At 40.8% G+C, this 24467-nt stretch overlaps 1 protein-coding gene across 2 annotated transcripts in view; it reads right to left on the bottom strand.

Annotated features, from left to right (window-relative positions):
* Nucleotides 1-1141: 1141 nt before the first annotated feature.
* Nucleotides 1142-24467, bottom strand: part of LOC142200863 (sodium channel protein type 5 subunit alpha-like) — a 415975-nt gene continuing 392649 nt past the window's right edge. For both annotated transcript variants that reach the window (XM_075271516.1, XM_075271515.1), the window contains 5 exons: nucleotides 24247-24303; nucleotides 14748-14889; nucleotides 8296-8396; nucleotides 5740-6010; nucleotides 1142-2784 (listed from right to left, as the gene is read on the bottom strand). In XM_075271516.1, the coding sequence (XP_075127617.1) occupies nucleotides 1553-2784; nucleotides 5740-6010; nucleotides 8296-8396; nucleotides 14748-14889; nucleotides 24247-24303 (1803 nt within the window). In that variant the 3' untranslated portion in view covers nucleotides 1142-1552. The remainder of the gene's footprint in view (nucleotides 2785-5739; nucleotides 6011-8295; nucleotides 8397-14747; nucleotides 14890-24246; nucleotides 24304-24467) is intronic.

The following is a 24467-nucleotide window of genomic DNA, read 5'->3' as shown; positions in this document are numbered from 1 at the left end:
ATAGTCCTTTGTAACATAACCTTCATCATCATCAGCACCCGTACATTTTACGTTCTCAAACCAGTGTTTTAACTGCAGTCCTCAAGTACCCCTAACAAGTCATGTTTTGAGGATTTCCCATTCTATTACAGACACTAAAGAAATCCTCAAGACATTAATACTCGAAACGTTGTTCTAGACCACATCAAGCAACAACATGATTTTTTTCATGTCAACCATAGACTTGTTTTCTCCAGATTGTGGCTGGTGAGCCAAAAGAAGATTCTGATATTTTGATGATGAGTGGAAGACAAGAAGACATGGAGGATAGATACATGAGCAAAGAAAGATAAAGCTATGGCAGAAACATTGCATAGACATTCTAGGTAGAATGGTGAGATGAGAGCTCATCTACTGAAAGAAGCCCTGAGGGAGTTTGGTATATTGAAGGAGACTTAAAGTAGTGGGCAAAAATGTAGAGAAAAAAAACATGCAAGGGGTAAAACGTCTTATAAAATGAGCCCCGATAATCGAATTTGTACATTGAATTTCATGTTTCACTTGTTATCCATAGCGACCAGAACACACATTATATAGTTCCAGTGCAGTTTATAGTAAAGAAGGATAAACTCTTATTTGGAGACTATGGACCCCAAGATCACTTCCACCTCCCCCAACCACTTTTGACACCACAGACCCATTTTCCCCCCCAACTTTATGGGATATGTGCTAAAAGTTAAAAAGACCAGACAAAACAACATTATCGTACAATTAAAAAAATAATCCCTAAAGAACGATTCAACTTCTTATTGAAAATTCTCAGCTTATTTTTCTTTTTCCGGACACATGGATAATCCAGGTTTGCTTGTTATTTATTACACATTAATTAACCCTTTTTGAAAAAGCTTTATTTGCATTACCCATGCCAAGCAATTACATATCAGCTTGTAATAACAGTTCAAATGTTTTGTAACAATTTTCAGCAGCACGATCCAAGAATTTTTTTTTTTCTATTTTTTTTTTTATATATATATTACATCATTTGAGAGTTTGTAACGCAGATCTTTAAATAGTTACCTGCTCTCCCCTTGGAAAAAAGAGATTTTTTTTTTTTTTGTAAGTAAAAAAAATATCAAATATAAATTTATGAAAGACCATTCATGACATATACAGTAAGTGTATATAGTTTTGCTACAGCAGCTTGTGATATTTGGATTTAACTTAGATGCAAGGTCATATAGAACCTTTACTAAACACACTAGTATAAGACCATAAATGAATGTATACAGTCAGGCTTTGTCTGTGTATAGAGATACATTGCATTACTCTTTTACACATTAGCATACTCATAACCACGCCACTGTTATTACTTTTTAGGCTGCATAAGTTCTCGATGTAGAAATATAAAGCGAAGTTGACTGAGATTGAGCCAACAGTTGTAAAGCATTCGTTCCCAGGAGTTCAGTTGAAAAGTTAATTCATTTTATTAGCAAATAAATTGAATATGAAGGCTGCCAGAACGGTTGTGCACTTGTACATTGTAACATTCTGTAAACAATATCAAAAACAATGATTATACAAACGATTCTTTGTCTCTGTCTGCGCATATTTTACAATCTGTGGACTCGTCGTTTTTGGAAGAGTCCTCCACTGTGATATTGTCACATGTGTCCCTGGTTACACTGTCATAGGAAGGTGGAAATGAAGTCGAGGACAAAGATTCCACTTTATCCAATTGGCGACCATAATTTTCATTCATCATAAATGCAATAAGACCCTCTTTTTCCGGAGCGTCTTCTTCGATGATGTTACCATCACATGACCTGTGACGATAAAGGAATGAGGCTTGTCTCATGGAACGGTAAAGCAAATGCCTCCTGTAGGCTCTTTGGATGATACAGGCAGACACCTCTTCTTGTTTGCGTCTTAGAGTGGTCGTGATAGGTTCATATGAAATTTTGGATGGGTTAGCCGCCATAAATTTTTCTTCCATTTGTATCTTTAGAGTATCCATTTCTCCAGATTCCCCAAGCACTCTTTTGGTGAATGCAAATAAAATATCCAAGCAATGAATCCTATCTCCGCTAACCATAGGCAAGTCCATTGCAATCAGTTTAATCTTATTTGGTATTGGTATACGTAAGGGCTCAGCAAGCGAGTCTGCGAATGTGGAAAGGACGGAGTAATCAATGAACTGTGTCGCTTCTGGGTCAAACTTCTCCCAAACTTCATAAAACATCTCAAAGTCATCTTCACTTAGAGGCTCTGTACTTTCCTCGGTGGCCACACTGAAGTTTTCCAGGATGATGGCTATGTACATGTTAACTACAATAAGAAATGATATGATAATATAGCTAACAAAGAAGACGATTCCTACAGGAGGATTACCACAGTTTCCAAGAGTAGTGCTTCCAGGGTTGGGCACATTAGGGTCACAATCAGGTTCCTTACTGTTTAATATTGGGCTGAGGAGACCATCCCACCCAGCCGACGTGGTGATTTGGAAAAGACAAATCATGCTGTTTCCAAATGTCTCAAAGTTAAACATGTCATCAATCCCACCCTCCTTCTTTACATAGGCAAAGTTTGACATGCCAAAAATGGCATATATGAACATTACAAGGAAAAGCAAGAGACCAATATTAAAAAGAGCAGGGAGGGACATCATTAAGGCAAATAAAAGAGTCCTTATTCCTTTGGCTCCTCTGATCAGTCGCAGAATACGTCCAATTCGGGCTAAACGTATTATCCTGAACAAAGTTGGAGACACAAAATAGTTTTTGATGATGTCTGAAAGTACAATGCCTGGAAAAGAAAAGAAAAGGTTAAAACCAGTTGACCATAACCTTATCCAGACAACTAAAAAAGGCAAACGCATGGTGGGGGAGTGTTGCTACAGTTTGACTTGCACCATGGCTTTATGAAGCCCCGTGACTAGGTAAGGTAAATTTGCATATGATGTTGGTCTAAGGTTTTAAACATTTGTAATGTGACTTTTCTGCAACAGAAAGTTTGGTGAGGGGCATCATAGTAAAGGTCATCATTTTATGTTACACATGCTGGCTCCAGTGTAGAGTGGAAGGAGCACGTGAGAGGTTCCCTTTAAATGGAATCTGTTAATAGAAAAAATGGTTACTAAACCAGATCCAGTACACCACCTCTTCTTCCCGCACCCAGCACCACTGGATAGTTAATAGAGTTAATGGAGCCACCTCCTTCCATTGTACAGGGCAGGTCTGAGTGTTTGGAGGGAAGGTAGGGATAGAAACGGAGCCCCTGCAAGCTAGAAAACACCCCCTAGCTTCTATTCACATAATGAAAGGGGTATTTATTCCCCTATACACTATAAGGTACTGGAGCTGGTTCAATAACTATTCCCTTTAAAGAGAGTCTATCACCAGTACACTGTATATCAACCCAGCCCCACAAATAGGCTGGTTAGGGTCACTGGTTAGAATCGGTGCCTATTTTTCTCAATAAGCAAATGACCTCTTTGGAGCAACGAGATGTTGCTGGTGCTCCAACGAGGTAAGCCACAATACTGTAGTCACCGCAAAGAGCTCTTATTCATACTAACAAAAATATAAATCACATATAAATATAGATATCTCAGCAACGGAAGCACTAGGGGAAAACACGTGACCCTAACCCATCTATCTTTGGGGCTGGGTGGATATGTTGGATTCTGGCGATGGACTCCCTTTAAGAATAGGCCATCAATTTTAGATTTGCAGGGGTCTGAGTGTTGGTACTCCCACAGAACAGCTGTTTCCCAGGCTTTCAGCTCTCGATATTGTTCACATGCCGAATGCTGTGGTGCTTAGTCGCTGTATACAGCAGAGGTCATGGATATAGAAGTGGAGTCCCAAAGACTTGAATAGGATACCGCTTCACTACCTACAACCGCCACTATATGTAATACAGTGAGTGAGCAGCACAGCGCCAGAATGTAAGCAATGCAAGGAGAGGTCGTCCATAAATGTGCCCCACTCTTCATTCCCTTCTATGTGACCGTTAATAGCTAGTACAGAGCTCCATCGTCCCATAGAACTGATTATAATGGTGGAGATTTATGAACATGTATTGAATGTGAAAATGTAACATTGTTCACAGACTTTGGACATCTGGCGAGTGTAACCATATACAGTATATTTATGATTACTGACAGTAGACTTCATAAGAAGAATTACACAAAAAATGTCTGGATTGTAGGTGGGGGGTATAGAATGAAACTGAATTCTGAAATACAGAGACTATAGGAATACATGTTTCACGACATGGGGCAAATCTAAAGCACATGTTGACATTTAATATGATCACCCACATGGCCATTGCACATTTGCAATCTAAAGCAGAAGACAACTTTTTATTCTCCCTTTTTCTCTCTTGATGAATTGTGTAAGTTAAAAACACGACCAAATATAAGCGCTACCAATGTGTATGCTATAATACAATGTGCTTACCATATTACATAATATAGAATGGAATATAGTATATAATGGGAATACCGGACACTGCTAAATAACACATTTAGCACATTAGGGCGATTAAAAGGAAATTACGTTTTATACCACAATGCACATGACACAATCTGGACCCACTTAGGGAAAGTTCACACTACTGGTATTATAGTCCGTATCCATCATAGGATGAGAGCAATAGACTAACGGCTACAGAATGACGGATGCAGATGGAGCGTCCTCTGAGTGCGTCCATTTCTATTCACTTTACTATAACAAATATAGAAGCTTTCTTCCATTATGTTTGTTAACTTTTCGAACAGAAGAAATAGTTCTGTATATATGACTTATTTTTCTAATAGATATGGCAGAAAAAAATGAAGTGAAGGGAGACAGACAGTGCTCCATCTGTATCACTCAGGCTAAGTTCACATCTGTGCCGAGATGTCCGTTGTACTGGTCTGTCGGAGGACTAGAGAAATAGACAGGTGGACTGCTAAAATAGCGGATACACATGGAGCTCGTTATATAGGGGTCCATAGGGCATCCATTATTCTAAAACTTTTTCATCCACCGGTATCAGGAGTCACCAAACACAGATGTGAAATTAGCTTGGATAGTTACTGGGTCAAATTGAGATATGGATTTTTACAAAGGCCTCTGAGAAGGTCGGCATGATGTTAAAGGGAGCGCCCTCTATTGGTTTGCTTGAGTGAGGCTCTGTCTTCCTAACTACATCATGGGAGATAGACTTGCACATTCTCAGTGAGCGCCCTCTATTGGTGTGCATGACTGAGGCACTGGCTTCCTAATTACATCATGGAAGTCAGATTTGCATATTCTTCCCATGGATTTTTACAAGCAATTCTTCATAGAAACATGTATGCAATTGACCTGCCAGGGGGGCAATAATGTCTTTCTAGTAGCAAATATAGGTAGCAAGCGACCCTGTATGTCAATGCCCAACCTATGAAACAGCCTTGACACACTAGCCATAATATCCACACCAAAAATAGGCCCAAAATAAAATCAATTCCCAACTAGTAGATGAAAACCTATCAAACATCCTCCCAAGGGAATCCAAAGCTCCTTCCCAATCTTTTATAAATGGGAGTATAGTGCTATTAACAATTTTTGTGGAAATTTACAACCCCTGAAATCTTATTTGCTACGTTTTTTGCACAAATCTGCTTCTCATAGGGACTTGAATGACTCCATGTACTGTAAATATAGTAGTTATAGCAAACTAGGTCCTGCCATAAATCACTTTATGGTTTGACAAAGGTCTTTAGATACTTACCGACAATTGAAAGAATCACCACCACAAAATCAAAGATGTTCCAGCCAATTGTGAAGTAGTAATACCTGAGCGCCAGGATTTTACAGATACATTCACCAGAGAAAATCACTACAAATGCCAAGTTGATATTGTACAATAAGTTTTCAATGTAGTCAGACTGCTCATCCGTTTCCACCATCATGGTAACCATGTTAAGACATATAAGAACCATGATGGTAATGTCGAAGGCTTGCTTGGTTACAACGTCAAAAAAAAATCCTTGAAACTTGTTCTGTAAGAAAAGTACGGTTTAGTTATGGAACATACATGGAATAAAGTATTCAAGATTAATGATAGAATGTGAATATCAAGTATCAAGACTAGAGATGGGCGAACCTCTCAAGATTCGTTTTGTGTTCAGGTTTGGCGGCTTGGGTCCCCGGTTTGCTTTGGAACAAACAAGTTAGGAAGGAACCACACTTTAAATTGGATTAAAACATAGTGAAGGACACTCATAGGTCCCAGGGACCGATCTAGCCAATTTCTAGCTCTCTAATACAAAGACAGATAAAGTTATGTCAAAGTGAAAAGTGGTGACATTATTATGCTTTGGGGTCTCTTCAGACCTCTGAGGGGAGATGTAAAAAATAAAACCACTCATACTCATCTTGTGTTACCTTGCACCGCCTGGCACTTTTTACTTGTGACTCCTGGTAGAGATGAGCGAGTACTGTTCGGATCAGCCGATCCGAACAGCACGCACGCATTGAAATGAATGGACGTAGCCGGCACGCGGGGGGTTAAGCGGCCGGCCGCTGTCAAAGCGGAAGTACCAGGTGCATCCATTCATTTCTATGGAGCGTGCTGTTCGGATCGGCTGATCCGAACAGTACTCGCTCATCTCTAACTCCTGGCACTCTTCTGTAAAGTCATTGGCTCGGGAGTCATGGCTAAGCCCTGTGACAGGGCCACCAGAGGTCACATGGGCAAACCGAATGCTATGGTGTTATGACTCTTGGCGTGCCCAGGCCAGTTCTGAGGCCCAAACACAGACCTCAGCGTTGAGCACAAGCTGATGACATCACAGAAGAGCACCAGACACTGCAAGGAGGCCCAAGAGAGGTAATGGAAGGTATAAGTGTTTTGAGGGGTTTTTTTTAAAGTAAAAAACAAAAACAAAAAAAAACAACTGATTTGCCCATCTCTAGTCAAGATTCAGTACACTCACAATAGACAGTCATATAGTGAAGGCACAAATGGAAAATATAATCTCAGCCAGTCCTGTGGTCTTTCAGTGTAGCTTAGATGCCATCTCAGGCAGAGGCCTAACAGTGTGTAGTTGCAGATTTTGGCTGTGGTTTTTTTTTTTTTTTTTGAGCCAAAGCTAGGAGTAGCTACATAAGGAATGGGAAATATCTAGGAAAGTCTTATACATCCCAGTCCACCCCTGGGGCTTCAGTCTTAAATAAATTGTTCTATCAAGACAATTAGATCATATAGGTATTATAGAGGGGTGACACCACTTAGGACCCTCCTTTATAAGCCATGTAATAAAGCCATAATGCAATGCTATACTACATTTTCTAAGCTGCAATAAATTTATCATTTTACCATTTTGACCGATTTCTGTTATCTGGGGTGACGTTACCTTTGACAGTACTGATACTGATTTATCAAACACCAAACTAATCGCCATTGAGCTACATTAATACTGTAAATGTTATTAGCATAGCACAGCCATTCTCATTCTGCAAATAGTATAGAAAGATATTAGGAGTAATTTCTGGCTGGGGAGGGCAGATAGTAAGGCTGGTCTTACACGACCATAATGTAAGTCCGCAAATGGTCTGCAATTGAGGGTTTTCAATTGCGGACACATTATATTCAATGCGGCCTCTTACACCACCGGATATTTTATCCGTAGTGTGGCCGGGCCGCAACCATGGATCGCAATTTATAGGACATGTCTGTAATGGCCGTGAATTGCGGCACTGCACGGACTCGCCCATAGAACTCTATGGGCGAGTGCGGCAGGACACGGACATCTACGGAGCCTATGTTGCCGATTAGCAACTTGCGGACCGTACATTCAATACGGTCGTGTAAGACCAGCCTAAGTCCTGATCCTTGTGAAAGTGGAGAGTTACTCCATAGTGCAGAGAGGTGTCTTATTTCTCTGATGTCACCCTGTCTCAAGCAGCAACCCTATTCCTTTTCCTTCACCTCTCCATAGACTTCTATTGTACATTTTAGATCAAAATGGCAACTAAGTAAAGAAATAGGTATTTAATAAAGTGAGTGCAAAGTTTGTCATGTTCGCCTGCATTATGGACTTGTGAACAAAAATTTAAAAAAAAAAAAAAAAGTTTAAAATTTGCTACATCTGTAAATCTCTGGCAGTATTTTATTATGTTCTTAAAATTATTTAAATTCTGTAGTCTATTATATCTCAAGCAAAAAAAAAAGAAAAAAAAGCACTAAATTAAGACTCTCAAACCGTAACTTAAATATGAATTTAAATGACCTTAAAATCCAATAGATTTAGAGCAATAAAATGGTAATAATTATCATTTTTACCTGTGGCCTTGGAATTGGTTTTTGAGGCTTTTTCGACCCCAATTTCTTCATAGCATTGTAGTATTTTTTTTGTTCCTCAGTCATGAAAATATCTTGCCCCCCTAAGTAATGGGAGAAAAAATGAATAATCATTATTATTACATATAATGGATGTACATGTGATATAGATATAAGATGGAAGAAGATTTCCTAATAATCTTGTTCACAGAAGAAATATTAGGGTCATAGATAAAAATGTTATGGATTTTATAGAAATATCATTTATTTAGGGTAATTATAACTAATCTGCTTATTACACTGTCAGTGAAATAAATGGGCTATGTGTGAATACACCATATTGTACCTGAGGAAAAAAAAACAATTAAAAATATTGAAATTCCAACGTTCCGCTCATTATGGTGTAATATAATGAGTAATTAACTAGTTACACAACAACTAACTTTTTCCCCCATGTTATTGCCACAGTTTGCATAAGTCAGATACATGTGCATTGTATTTCTTCCTGATAATAAGAAGACTGTATTTTTTATATTACATGTACATGTGTGTGATAAGCAAGATCCCTATGTAGTCTGATCCTGCAGTCATGTGTTAAGACGGACATACACAGTACATAAATGTTAGCTGAACCTGCGATTTTGGTAAGATGGGCCAACAATCTAACAATCTGGATTCGTACTTGTGTTGGTGTCTTTATAGGAGACTTTACTGATGAATCCACTTAAAATCAATAGAGATAAAAGTTCTGCCACTTTCAGTATAAAACCGGTGGAAACCAGCTCATTAGGATCTACACGGTCCATGGGTTTCCATGTGTAACTGTTTTTTTAGGTGGCAGGGTCTCTGTCTTTCAGGTCCCTATGCGACCCCAAAGGATGGATACACAAACACAAATAAAATTGATGATCCATTCCCTTTAAGGCTGGGCCCCCATTGCAAAAAACACAGAGCAGTGGCAAAACTAAACTCTGGTGGGCCCCTGTGCAATCTTTTGTCCAGGGCCCCCTATCTCATCCACACAGTGAATTCTTGATAGTGATGGTTACGGGTAATAAGGAGTTTAATCCACCTTAGTGTGGTTAGGGGAATCTGTGGGTCTCCTTGTCTTATGGGCCAGATGGAAGCTGCAATCTCAATACTGATGCCAGTGCTTATGGGCCCCCCTAAGGCTCCTGGGCCCTGGTGCGACTGCATCCTCTGCAGCCCCTCAAGTTACGCCCCTGAAGCAGAGCATTACAGTACTTGAAAAGTGGACAGGATTCTGGATAATCCCATACACACTTTGCAGAAAAATATCTGTAGCAGACATGCTGCATTTTTTTAAATAAAGATGCGATTTTGTAAATCGCAGCATGTCTATTATACCTATAAAAAAAACTTACGGTTTCTGTATAGGTGTCATGGAAGCAGAAAGTCCACAGAGGAAATCTCAGTGGGCTTTCTGTGAATACGGCTGCAGAAAAAAAATGTGATGCGATTCCGCTATGCGGGGCCTTAGCCTAAGGGCTCGTTCACATCTGCGCCTGGTCTCCATTCATACCGGTTTCCGTTTCCTGCACAAAACAGAGGCAGGAGACGGAAACCTGCAGGACTCTTTCTCACCCTTTCATTTGAATGGGTTTGAAAGATGTCCGGCCATGAGCGGCGGTGAGCGTTTTATGCTCTCCACCGCAAAACCGGTTTTTTAAAACCGGACACAGAGTCGGACATGCAGTACTCTGTGTCCGGTTTTTAAAAAAAAACGGTTTCGCAGTGGAGAGCATAAAACGCTCACTGGCATTCATGGCCGGAGCCGGTCTGACAGGTTTCTGTCTTCTGCATGCAGAAGATGGAAATCTGAAAACGGAGTCCGGGCGCTAGTGTGAACCTAGCCTAATACAGTAAATGTGCCAAAAAGTTCAACTCTGCTTAACAATGCCTGTTAGTTTAGATGGCAAAGTGTCAAACATGGAACAAACATCTGTTCTTTCTAGCACAAAATAATAAACATTACAAAAATAAATGTGCCAAAAAATCGGGAACTCTAATGCTGAAAAACAGGTACAAATAAATAATAATAATACAAAAATATCCAGAAATAAATTCCATTCTGCTTCACTTGTGCCTACGACACATGGTAAGGCAGCCGCATAAGAAAAATGTCTTGATCGTTGTATCAGAAGTGACAGACAGCTTGGATTTTACTTGGAGGCTGAGCCCATCCATCTCAGCTTGTAGCTTTTGCAGAAGTGACAGAAGATTGATACATTTGCAGGAGATGCTGTGCACAGATTTTAGGATAACATTTATTTCTAACAGCCATGTTATATTTTACAGATAGGTTTACACTTGTAACATTATACCTCTCCTATTGTCTGAACACTTTGGGTCACTTAGGACAATATCTCTTTTACAGTTTATTTAGAAAAGTTGCGCTCATGGTGACCTTGCGGTTTCAGCTGAAACAAAATGTTCCAGCAAATTCTGAATTACTTCCTTCAATTAGAGTCAAATGTGGTTTTTATAGTCAAAAAAAAAGAGAATTGTGATATAGACACAAATGTATTAAACGAGGAATAATTTGGAAGATAGGGGGCGCTATGAACAAACGCACAGCAGAGGAACCTTGAACTTTCCACCTTAAACGATTTCAGGTTTTGCTATACTACAGCAGTCATGAGAATATACTGTATATAAATGTAGGGGTCCTAACATTATCTCTTTCCATAGTGATAGTACAGGATTATGTGCAATGAATTTTAGAAAAATATACTTATATCAGATCCTAGTATACAGGATTTTACCATATACATTGAGGCGCCCATATTGAATTTTACTTTTAGGTTGAGGCCCCATGTTGCGGAAATGCAGCTTTTTTTATTGCAAATATTGATGCGGTTTTTGGAGCCAAAGTCAAGAGTAGATTCAGTAGAAGGTAGAAATATAAGAACTTCCTATATATTTCTCATTCCTTTCTTAACCATTTTTGGCTTTGGCTCAAAAAAATGCAGCAAAATCTGCATGCAAAAAAATCTGCGTTTATGCAATGTGGGGCCTTAGCCTAAGGCCTCGTTCCCATCTGCGTTGGTAATCCGTTCGGGGGAGTCTGCATGGGGACCCGCCCGAACGGACTATCGAACGCATTGGCAAGTGGTGTGCAGTGAAAGCACACGGACCCCATAGACTATAATGGGGTCCATGTGCTTTCCACACGGTCTCCGCACGAGTCATGCGGACAGGAAGGGAAATTGTGAACTACTTTACTGTCCCCATGTTCCGTGCGTAAAGCACACTGACCCCATTATAGTCTATGGGGTGCGTGTGCTTTCACTGCACACCGCTTGGCAATGCATTTGGTAGTCCGTTTAGGGAAGTCCCCATGCGGACTCCCCCCGATCAGATCACCGACACAGATGTGAATGAGGCCTTAGACAATTTTCAAACTATTGGTGTCTTATTTTATCACAAACACTGAGAACCGATTAAAGTGAAATCTCTCCAAGATCACCTAGAAGATCACTGCTTATTCAGAGCTGACAACCTGTGACAGATTTTCATTTACGCCATGAAAATTACCAGAAAATTACCTATTTTTTATGTTTCTTTGTCCAGGATCGTTCCCAGTGTAACTCACTTTTTCTAGAAGAATTCTACTTCTTTGACAAATACCAATACTGTAATTGTCCCAGAAACACAACTTACAAGTCCTCATACCATAATATAACTCTCAGAATGCATCTCTAAAATCCAAAACATAAGCCTACATCCACATGTAGTGTAAATGCAGTCGATTATTTTATCTTTTCTCCACTGTGGGACTGTTAAAGTATTATCTTATCTTATCGGGCCGAATATCTACAGCCAAATACAGTTACAACAGCAAGTCTCATCCACACGCAGAATGAAATTTCTCTGCTACACATATGGTGAAGATTTTATTTCAGTTCAGGGATTTCACCCTTAGCAATGTTTATGGTGAAATCTGGAACAAAATCCACGCAGCAAAAAAGGGCTGTGGGAAAAACCCTGGCGCGGCGGCAATGCATCGCAATTCTTCCCGCAGCGCTTTGCACAGAAAGTTCACAGACTGCGGACTTTCTGCTTCAATTACACCTATAGGGAAATTGCTGGCATTTCTGTGTATTTTTGGATATTGCAGTATGTCCGTTGCACGGATTTTTCTGCAAAGTGGGGATGGGATTCGCTACACTGCAAAAAACGCCATATGGCCCCCTGACGTAAGAGTGGCTTTAACACTGGACTATTCAACCCATACATGTATCAAAATTACATTGGTGGCCATTGTTCTTGACGATTTGCCATTCTGGAATATAGGAAGGCTGGGTGTATTATTTTCATTCAATTTTCTAAGAAATAGGTAAAACAATTGACTTAAGATTTGACTGTTTCTTGAATTTTTTTTGTTTTTGTATTCAAATTTGGAGAATACATCTGTGGGCCACATACAATATACGCCCTCAGTTTTGGGTTTCTAGGACTATATACCAGAGAACATCTTCCATATTGGATTAATAGGCATTTATGGGATGTAAAAAAATTCTTAATATCACAACTACCAATAATAATTTTTAGTATTATTATACCATTTTAATATATATGGTTAATATGTTTATTTGACCCTTTCCATATATCACACCCCATATGCAAAGTAAATATGACTTTAATAATAAAATCGCTGCAAGGATGTCATGTAATGCGAGAAATCACGTTATCTGTCTCTCTCAATATTCATGCTTTGGGTATATGAATGACGTCCCTGTATAACTGCTAAATATCAAGCCTGCTGGCTGTTTGCTGTCTATCAGCGCATGTGAGCTGTGATAAAACAGTGATATTCTTCTAAAGGGATATTCCCTATCTCTGTCAACCTGAGATACAGTTTCAGATGAGTCATTACAGAAAAAAAGCTCTTTGAAAAGTATTCTCGCTTATCTGATTCAGCTTTATGAATTTCAGAATTTATGTCTGTGAAAGTGAATGTTTTATGTCAGACTTCTCGGAATCATAGATCTGAAGTTTGGCAAAGAATACGCCTGCGCATATTATCCTACAGACTAATATTTATAGAAAGAGTACACTTCATGACTATGATAGATATGAGATAGATAGATAGATAGATAGATAGATAGATAGATAGATAGATAGGAGATAGATAGATAGATAGATAGATAGAGATAGATATGGAAAAAATAGATAGATAGGAGAGAGAGACAGATAAAAAGATAGATAGATATGGAACAAATAGGTAGATAGGAGAGATAGATGATAGACAGATAGATAGATAGATAGATAGATAGATAGATAGATAGATAGATAGATAGATAGATAGATAGTTCTCTTCTGGCCTCCTGAGTCATGTCACAAGCCCCGGGGGACTACTGAGGCCCAATCATGTGAGGGATCACAAGCGTCAGCGGTCCTCTGGGACCCGTTATGTCACCCAGGAGGCCAGAATAGGACTTCAAGGAAGCACCAGATGTCATGAGGGAGCCCAGGAGGGCTAAGAGAAGGTTAGTAAATTTGTATATTATATTTCTGGCGTCTCCCTTGGGCTTCTATTTATTGTGGTCTTAAGAGACTTCAAGGCATAATATTAACACTTCTGTTTCAGGCCAAACAACGAAACAGGTGGATGAAACACGCAAATATTTGCAAAATGAAGATAGATAGATAGATAGATAGATAGGAGATAGATAGATAGATAGATAGATAGATAGATAGATAGATAGTTAGATAGGAGATAGATAGATAGATAGATAGATAGATAGATAGAGATAGGAGATAGATAGATAGATAGATAGATAGATAGATAGATAGATAGATAGATAGGAGATAGAGAGATAGATAGATAGGAGATAGATAATAGATAGATAGATAGATAGATAGATAGATAGATAGATAGATAGATAGAGAGATAGGAGATAGATAGATAGATAGGAGATAGATAGATAGATAGTTAGATAGGAGATAGATAGATAGAGAGATAGGAGATAGATAGATAGATAGATAGATAGATAGATAGATAGGAGATAGATAGATAGATAGATGATAGATAGATAGATATATAGAGAGATAGATAGAGAGATAGGAGATAGATAGATAGATAGATAGATAGATAGATAGATAGATAGGAGATAGATAGATAGATAGATAGATAGATAGATAGATAGATAGATAGATGAGAAAAAGTCTCAAGCAGCCTAGTAAATTCACTGGATGCAAAACTGGAAAAATATTTTTTATTAGACAAAGAAAAAAAAATAAAAAATGGACAGCAATCCAAAATTTTCAAAAAGTAGTGATGGATATTGGGATGGTTATTCCAGCACATGAAATAGTCCATCACTTTGAAAATGTTGTCGAGCTTCTCATTTTTTTTTCTTTTTTAGGTAGATTGATAAGATAACGCAAAAGTGAGAATTGAAAGAGCAAAGATGACACGAGTCTGATACTTATCTTTTTCTTTTGTTGATTGAAATTGTCTATAATCACACCAATGAATAAATTCAATGTGAAGAAAGATCCAAAGATGATGAATATGACAAAATACAGGTACATGTATTTATTGGTTTCATATATCGGCTGTTGCTCAATCTAAAGAAAACAAACACAACGATAATACCAAAAGATACATTAGTTTTATAACACAATAAAAACCTTTAGTGTAGATAGAAATGTAGCGGGTGCAGATTGTCTTCTGATGTCACTTGCTTATTATTATTATTATTATCATCATTTGCACATAACAGGCTTAGTTGCACTGAATATTACAATAATATATTGTAGCGAAACAAAAAAAAAACATGTACTCAAGTGTATGCAAATTTTGGGAGGCTGGGAACACAAGGGAATCGGTCATTGCAAAATGCTGTCCAATCTATAGGCGTCATAATGTAGAGCAAAACATGTTGTTATAATGTAGAGCCACTGTCATTCACAGTGTATGGCCCCGTTCACATCTGTGTTGTTAATCCGTTCAAGGGAGTCCACATGGGGACCCCCCCAATGGAATACCAAACTCCCTGGCAAGTGGTGTGCAGTGAAAGCACACGGACCCAATAGACTAGAATGGAGTCCGTGTGCTTGCTGCGAGATCTCGGCAGAGAACATGCAGACAGAAAAGTACTTCATAATCTACTTTTCTGTCCATACGTTCCGTGCGGAGATCTCGCAGCAAGCACACGGACTCCATGCAGATTCCCCTGAATGGATTACCAACGCACATGTGAATGAGGCCTATGACATCCTACTGGGCTACTAAATCCAAAAAGAGCAGATACCTAAATTAATAAATGACAAGTTATGTTGAATGGTAATCCCACAAAGCTATAAACCAGAGCCTATCCTAATCTATAACATGCTATCTGTAAACTTCATTGGATTTTTTTTTTTTTTTTTTTAATTAGGACAGGCTCTTAACCCCTTAAACACAGCAGTTACCAGATCTATAAATATGGCATCCACTCAGAGACCCACCAGAGCACTATAACTATTGAGGCCTTCCCGTGGCATTGAATACAAAATGGCACCATTGTGAAGTGCAATTTGTGCCACAAAAAATAAGTCCTCACATGACACAAAAATAAAACAGTAAGGACTTTAAAGACGGGGAATTAAAAAAGTAAAATGCAAAAATGGCTGCGATGGTAGAGGATTAATCCATTGACGGTAGATCAGTAGAGGTCTACATTATTCTATACAGCTAAAAACAAATTACCCAATATTGACCCATCAAACATATATATAAACAGGAAACACTTGGATACTTTTGGCATAAATAAATAGACCTCATACAAGTTTCTGTTCATTTACAAATCTTACTTAAACACATAGTGAGCCCTGTACAGCTATCTTGCTGAAAACCCAATATAAAAGTCAATAAGTATTAGCGAACCTACAGTAAATCAAGCCATAAACATTTTAGTCATACTGCGTGAAACCACTAATACGCCAAGTCACTTCTTATTGTTTTGTAAGATTCATCCAGGATCTCGCTCTCAGTTCCGTTATTTCCTGGTAATGTTAGCGCAGGTCACCAATCTTTAATTCCACTTAGTTCATGTTATCATTCATCCAAATGCACAAATGCAGCAAGCTTAGATCAAATGTGGCATTTAACATAATGACCCCATTCGGAAAACATGAGCTTCGAGAACTTCTCCCAGTCAAAATGCTCAGGTTTAGTAACATTTTCATCTGGGTAAAAATTAGGCCATATGTACATAAAATAGCAAAGACGCTGTATTGGCAAAGTCCCTGTTACTTTATAATATGGAGCCAGACACTATGGGGTTGAGTTATTCAGACTGGTTTTTAGTATGCTGCACTGGCATGAGATGTGAAAAAATTATTAAGAATTTTATGCCTCTTAATAATTTTGGGTGGTCTGGGTGCCTGAGACCAATATGTATGTCAGATAGGAGCTGGAGTACATTTAGGCCGGGTTCACACAGGGTTTTTGATCCAGAACCATTCTGGTCCAAAATACGGGGCAGCCACGACTGGATGACGATGCAGTGCACTGTGATCCGGATTAGGCCCAAATGAATGGGCCTAGTTGAGAGTGTCTTCAGTTGGATTCACAAGGCACAACTGTCTGAAGAATGAGCATCTCCATTCTTTTTTCTGGGAGCCAGAGCAAACGGCTCTTGGAAAAAAGAAACAATCGTCTCCCATTGATTTCAATGGGAGCCGTCTTTTTGGCCAGGATTTTGAGGCGAATACGACCTCAAAATCCTGACCAAAATACCCCGTGTGAACTCAACCTTTAGGCTGTGTTCACACAGAGTTTTTTGGCAGCAGATTTTGACATGGAATCCACCTCAAAATCTGCCAGCCAAAATTGCTCCCATTAACTTCAATGGGAGCTGTTCACTTTTTTTTACCGCTAGCTAGTAGCGTAAAAAAGAAGTGAGATGACCTATCTTGCTGCAAATCCTGCAGCTGAATTAGCCGCGCCATCCGCAGCGCGAGACTCCCTCCCGAAAAGACCCATTCATTTGGGCCTAATCCAGAGCGGAATGCCATGGCGGGATTCCGGTGCATGACTGTGCGGTATGTTCACACGCGGAATCCATTTTCTACCATGTGGACATACCCTTAATGTATTATTTAAACACCCCCACACACACCACACCACCTTCAGTAGCTCACAGGGCATCTATTCAATTATAGACAATGCTCCTCAGACCTAGTCCAACAGTTTCAGGGTTCAAAGATGTTCATGACATCAGAGGGGCTAGATTGGGGGTGGATAGTTTGACTTCTTCCAGTAGCTTAGCATTAGTTTCTCTGAACTCCACTCAAGTATGGACAGAAACTAGCTGGCTCCCATACTACCCACTAAGGGTCCATTCACACAGAGTAACGTGCCACAAAATCACGGCTGCAAAATAACGCGGCATATACGATCCAGGCTCCCATTGAAATCAATGGGAGCTTTTACAGCGTGCACAGTCTCACACGCCGTATACGTGCCAGGTCACGCGGCACGTTACTCCGTGTGAATGGACCCTAAAAGAGAAAAGGTGTTCCTGTTCCCCTACCTCTATGTAAAACATCCTCAGAAGTGGCAGCAGCAGCAGCAGCATGGAGGACATTATACAATACTGAGCAGTGTCTCCCTTCCTGTCTCGCTACCTTTCCCTCCTACCCATCTCCCTTTATACACTTCTAAGGGCAGCAGCTGTAACCCGATCTTTAAGTAAAGCTAAAATCTGTCTCTGCTCTGCATCTCTCAAGATGGATTCCATCAGAGATTTGAGTGCAACTTGAGAATGGCAGAGGCAGGGAGAAGGAGAAGAAGCGGCTGATGGAGAAAAAAGGCGTTTTTCTGTAATAAGATATATTTAAAAGTTTCTTCGCTTGTTCTCTTGATTTATGTAAAGTTATTGAAACGACTCTTTAATTCTTAATAAATAAAATCTGTATAAATAATTCATGTTATATTAATGAGGTCGTCATGACAAGTCCAAATCAACCCACTCTATATCATCTGGAAAATAAGTCAACGTGATTAAAACCATGTGAATCCTATGATACATAGAAGCCAATTCACCACTTAGAATACAATGGCAGAGGACCACCAAGCAAGAGCAAGACACAGACACCAAAGATTTAATTGCTTTACTAATGTTTTACATTTACCAGTACATTTCTTGGTGCCACTATTGCTTGTAGGAATTTTTTTATGATTTAGAAAAAAAAAAGTCTTTGGAATTCTGAAAAATGCTCCGAGGCCAAAACTTTACTGTATTTCACATTAATTGGCTTTAATAAAGAGCATCACCTCATATTTCAGCAACTTCTTTTCTAACTGTTAATTCTAATACGTCCAATGAAAATTCATTTGTTTTCTAGAGGATCCTTATTAGAAATGAGATATTTGTGGGATCATGCACAGCCCCGAAACAGATCAATTCAACTTTTTTTGCGATTGCTACAAATATTGTAGTATACAGTATATGTCAGGGGTTAACATGGGAATTTAGAATTGTCTAGGTTCACACCTGCATTCAAGTTTCCGTCCGTGGGGTCCGTGTGCGGAAACCTAATCCACTTAAAAAAGTGGTTATCTGTGGAAACCCACGGACCCGATAGACTATAATGGGGTTCTCCAGGTTTCTGCTCGGTTTCTGACTGCAAAATTCAGAGAGAAAAGTCCTGCTTGCGTTTTTTGAGCGAAATGATGTACGGAATACCTGAACAGCAACAAGTGTGAATCCAGACTCAGAAAACAAAAATACTACTATCCTATTAGTGAAGTTTTAGTTAAACAAAATCACCAAACTTTGCACAAATCAATAGTACAAATGACTATAAGAAACTTTGTAATACATCTTATGAGTAGAGATGAGCGAACAGTGTTCTATCGAACACATGTTCGATCGGATATCAGGGTGTTCGCCATGTTCGAATCGAATCGAACACCACGTGGTAAAGTGCGCCAAAATTCGATTCCCCTCCCACCTTCCCTGGCGCCTTTTTTGCACCAATAACAGCGCAGGGGAGGTGGGACAGGAACTACGACACCGGGGGCATTGAAAAAAATTGGAAAAAGTCATTGGCTGCCGAAATCAGGTGACCTCCATTTTAGACGAATAGTGGATTTCAAATCCGGGTCATATGAGAATGTGAACTTTGTGACTATGAGACAGGGATAGCTGTACAGGCAGGGATAGCTAGGGATAACCTTTATTTAGGGGGGAATGTTATTAAAAATAACTTTTTGGGGCTCTATCGGGTGTGTAATTGTGATTTTTGTGAGATAAACTTTTTCCCATAGGGATGCATTGGCCAGCGCTGATTGGCCGAATTCCGTACTCTGGCCAATCAGTGCTGGCCAATGCATTCTATTAGCTTGATGAAGCAGAGTGTGCACAAGGGTTCAAGCGCACCCTCGGCTCTGATGTAGCAGAGCCGAGGCTGCACAAGGGTTCAAGCGCACCCTCGGCTCTGATGTAGGAGAGCCGAGGGTGCACTTGAACCCTTGTGCACCCTCAGCTCTGCTACATCAGAGCCGAGGGTGCGCTTGAACCCTTGTGCACACTCTGCTTCATCAAGCTAATAGAATGCATTGGCCAGCGCTGATTGGCCAATGTATTCTATTAGCCTGATGAAGTAGAGCTGAATGTGTGTGCTAAGCACACACATTCAGCTCTACTTCATTGGGCTAATAGAATGCATTGGCCAGCGCTGATTGGCCAGAGTACGGAACTCGACCAATCAGCGCTGGCTCTGCTGGAGGAGGCGGAGTCTAAGATCGCTCCACACCAGTCTCCATTCAGGTCCGACCTTAGACTCCGCCTCCTCCGGCAGAGCCAGCGCTGATTGGCCGAAGGCTGGCCAATGCATTCCTATGCGAATGCAGAGACTTAGCAGTGCTGAGTCAGTTTTGCTCAACTACACATCTGATGCACACTCGGCACTGCTACATCAGATGTAGCAATCTGATGTAGCAGAGCCGAGGGTGCACTAGAACCCCTGTGCAAACTCAGTTCACGCTAATAGAATGCATTGGCCAGCGCTGATTGGCCAATGCATTCTATTAGCCCGATGAAGTAGAGCTGAATGTGTGTGCTAAGCACACACATTCAGCACTGCTTCATCACGCCAATACAATGCATTAGCCAGTGCTGATTGGCCAGAGTACGGAATTCGGCCAATCAGCGCTGGCTCTGCTGGAGGAGGCGGAGTCTAAGGTCGGACCTGAATGGAGACTGGTGTGGAGCGATCTTAGACTCCGCCTCCTCCAGCAGAGCCAGCGCTGATTGGTCGAGTTCCGTACTCTGGCCAATCAGCGCTGGCCAATGCATTCTATTAGCCCGATGAAGTAGAGCTGAATGTGTGTGCTTAGCACACACATTCAGCTCTACTTCATCGGGCTAATAGAATACATTGGCCAATCAGCGCTGGCCAATGCATTCTATTAGCTTGATGAAGCAGAGTGTGCACAAGGGTTCAAGCGCACCCTCGGCTCTGATGTAGCAGAGCCGAGGGTGCACAAGGGTTCAAGTGCACCCTCGGCTCTCCTACATCAGAGCCGAGGGTGCGCTTGAACCCTTGTGCAGCCTCAGCTCTGCTACATCAGAGCCGAGGGTGCGCTTGAACCCTTGTGCACACTCTGCTTCATCAAGCTAATAGAATGCATTGGCCAGCACTGATTGGCCAGAGTACGGAATTCGGCCAATCAGCGCTGGCCAATGCATTCTATTAGCCCGATGAAGTAGAGCTGAATGTGTGTGCTAAGCACACACATTCAGCACTGCTTCATCACGCCAATACAATGCATTAGCCAGTGCTGATTGGCCAGAGTACGGAATTCGGCCAATCAGCGCTGGCTCTGCTGGAGGAGGCGGAGTCTAAGATCGCTCCACACCAGTCTCCATTCAGGTCCGACCTTAGACTCCGCCTCCTCCAGCAGAGCCAGCGCTGATTGGCCGAATTCCGTACTCTGGCCAATCAGCACTGGCTAATGCATTGTATTGGCGTGATGAAGCAGTGCTGAATGTGTGTGCTTAGCACACACATTCAGCTCTACTTCATCGGGCTAATAGAATGCATTGGCCAATCAGCGCTGGCCAATGCATTCTATTAGCGTGAACTGAGTTTGCACAGGGGTTCTAGTGCACCCTCGGCTCTGCTACATCAGATTGCTACATCTGATGTAGCAGTGCCGAGTGTGCATCAGATGTGTAGTTGAGCAAAACTGACTCAGCACTGCTAAGTCTGCATTCGCATAGGAATGCATTGGCCAGCCTTCGGCCAATCAGCGCTGGCTCTGCCGGAGGAGGCGGAGTCTAAGGTCGGACCTGAATGGAGACTGGTGTGGAGCTATCTTAGACTCCGCCTCCTCCAGCAGAGCCAGCGCTGATTGGCCGAATTCCGTACTCTGGCCAATCAGCACTGGCTAATGCATTGTATTGGCGTGATGAAGCAGTGCTGAATGTGTGTGCTTAGCACACACATTCAGCTCTACTTCATCGGGCTAATAGAATGCATTGGCCAGCGCTGATTGGCCGAATTCCGTACTCTGGCCAATCAGCACTGGCTAATGCATTGTATTGGCGTGATGAAGCAGTGCTGAATGTGTGTGCTTAGCACACACATTCAGCTCTACTTCATCGGGCTAATAGAATGCATTGGCCAATCAGCGCTGGCCAATGCATTCTATTAGCGTGAACTGAGTTTGCACAGGGGTTCTAGTGCACCCTCGGCTCTGCTACATCAGATTGCTACATCTGATGTAGCAGTGCCGAGTGTGCATCAGATGTGTAGTTGAGCAAAACTGACTCAGCACTGCTAAGTCTGCATTCGCATAGGAATGCATTGGCCAGCCTTCGGCCAATCAGCGCTGGCTCTGCCGGAGGAGGCGGAGTCTAAGGTCGGACCTGAATGGAGACTGGTGTGGAGCTATCTTAGACTCCGCCTCCTCCAGCAGAGCCAACGCTGATTGGTCGAGTTCCGTACTCTGGCCAATCAGCACTGGCCAATGCATTTCTATGGGGAAAAGTTAGCTTGCGAAAATCGCAAACTGACAGGGATTTCCATGAAATAAAGTGACTTTTATGCCCCCAGACATGCTTCCCCTGCTGTCCCAGTGTCATTCCAGGGTGTTGGTATCATTTCCTGGGGTGTCATAGTGGACTTGGTGACCCTCCAGACACGAATTTGGGTTTCCCCCTTAACGAGTTTATGTTTCCCATAGACTATAATGGGGTTCGAAACCCATTCGAACACTCGAACAGTGAGCGGCTGTTCGAATCGAATTTCGAACCTCGAACATTTTAGTGTTCGCTCATCTCTACTTATGAGCGATATCAGGCTCCTCTCCTTCCCCGCCTTATGTAGATGGGGTATTCCCATCTACATAATTATTTTTTAATTTGTAGATAATTAAAAGTTAAACATTTTTGCAAATGTAAGTAATTAAAAATTCTGCAGAGTTTTAAAGATTTTCTCTAACTTTTTTTAGTGGTGTCAGTCTGTTGTCTTGATCGGTTGCCAGTGGATACGACCACCAATGCAGAAACTTTCTAAGGTCAGAAAATCAGCCATGATTTCCTTATTGTGGCCGGGATATCTTCTGATACCTGTAGTGTCCCTGCCTGATAACCCCGGTACAATAAGAGAATCATGGGTGGGTTCCTGACAAGTCCCAGACCAGAGAAAGTTTCTGCATTGGTGGTCGTAACCATTGGCAACCGATCAAGATAACAGACTGTCACCACTAAGATAGTTAGAGAAAATCTTTAAAACTCTGCAGAATTTTTAATTACTTATATTTGCAGAAATGTTTAACTTTTAATTATCTACAAATATAGATATGATTATGTACATGGGAATACCCATTTAACTGCTAATTAACTGTAAATTCACTATTAATCCATCCAAAAGGACAATTCTGCCCATGGACATCTATAAAAACAGGAGCGGTGAGAGGAAAAAAAGGCTACTGGTGGAAGATAAAAGCAGAACCTGACAGAGTTTGAGCTGCAGCTTCTAGTGAGTGTAGTATCTTATTCCAGTACTAGATACATACAGTAGCTATACTGCTTTATAATGTCCTTCATGCTGTTGCTCCTTCTTTTTGTGTGTAAAACAGAGACAGTGGTGGAGAATCTCCTTTTCTGGGTGTATATAGGGGACCTAATAGTACGTAGTCTGCACCCACTAGCTCAGGGATAACTGACAATTAGAAATAGAGCCTGCAGAGGGAAAACTAGTAGTTAAATAACATATACAGTACAGGTCATGCAATAGGCAGATTTAATTTTGCACCTCACGTACACACATAGCAGATTATTCTATTAAAGGGAGTCTGTCACCAGAACTGTTGGCCACACCACCCTGAACACGCCCGATCTCCTCTGATCTTGGAAGAAATTGCTGTTTTTCTTAATATGTAAATTACCTCTTTCGAGCGAAGGTAACTTCTTCATCAGAAATGGAAGCAAATGTTCACAATGGTCAAACACTTTATGATTCAGATGACCCTAATCTATCTATCTGCAGGGATGATTTGATATGATGGGTTCTGGTGTCATACTCCTTTTAAGTCACCTTTAGAAAGATGATAAGTGCCAATTTCTTGACATTCCCTCTCAATTGAATGAAAGAGCTCTATCATTTGAAAGCTCTTTTATCCAGAGCTGAGATCCATACCAAATGTAGTGCTATACGATGGAGAGTCCACACAGGGAAACAGATGCCATTGGATTTCAATTGGTGTCTTACTACACAGAGAACAGAGCTGTCTGCTTCCTGCCCCATTCTCTGCGTATTACTACTGAAAACAGCTGATGGATTGGGGGCACTGGGTATCAGAGCCCCACAGATCTGATATTATTCATATATCTAGGATATATCATCATTATTTTAGTCCAGAATACCCCTTTAACAAAAAAATGTTTCAACATATCAACAGAAACATTTCTAAAAGCACATACTGACCATCGGACGCGAGTCCACAGCCGCATACATGATATCCATCCATCCTTTAAATGTTGCCTGAAACGACAAGAAAATTCAGTCCAAAATGGATTTATTTGTATACCTCTTTTTTTCTATTATTATTGTTCTGAGCTATTGTTCTGATGCTTGTATATGTTATACTTCCCAATAATGAATAGCGCCTGCAAACCGAACATACTATCTGACCCGATGTCATCACA

The sequence above is a fragment of the Leptodactylus fuscus genome, chromosome 4 (genome assembly GCF_031893055.1).
Source record: "Leptodactylus fuscus isolate aLepFus1 chromosome 4, aLepFus1.hap2, whole genome shotgun sequence".
NCBI classification, from domain to species: Eukaryota; Metazoa; Chordata; class Amphibia; order Anura; family Leptodactylidae; genus Leptodactylus; species Leptodactylus fuscus.
Note: the sequence above shows the minus strand (reverse complement) of the source record. Positions and strands in the feature narration are given on the sequence as shown.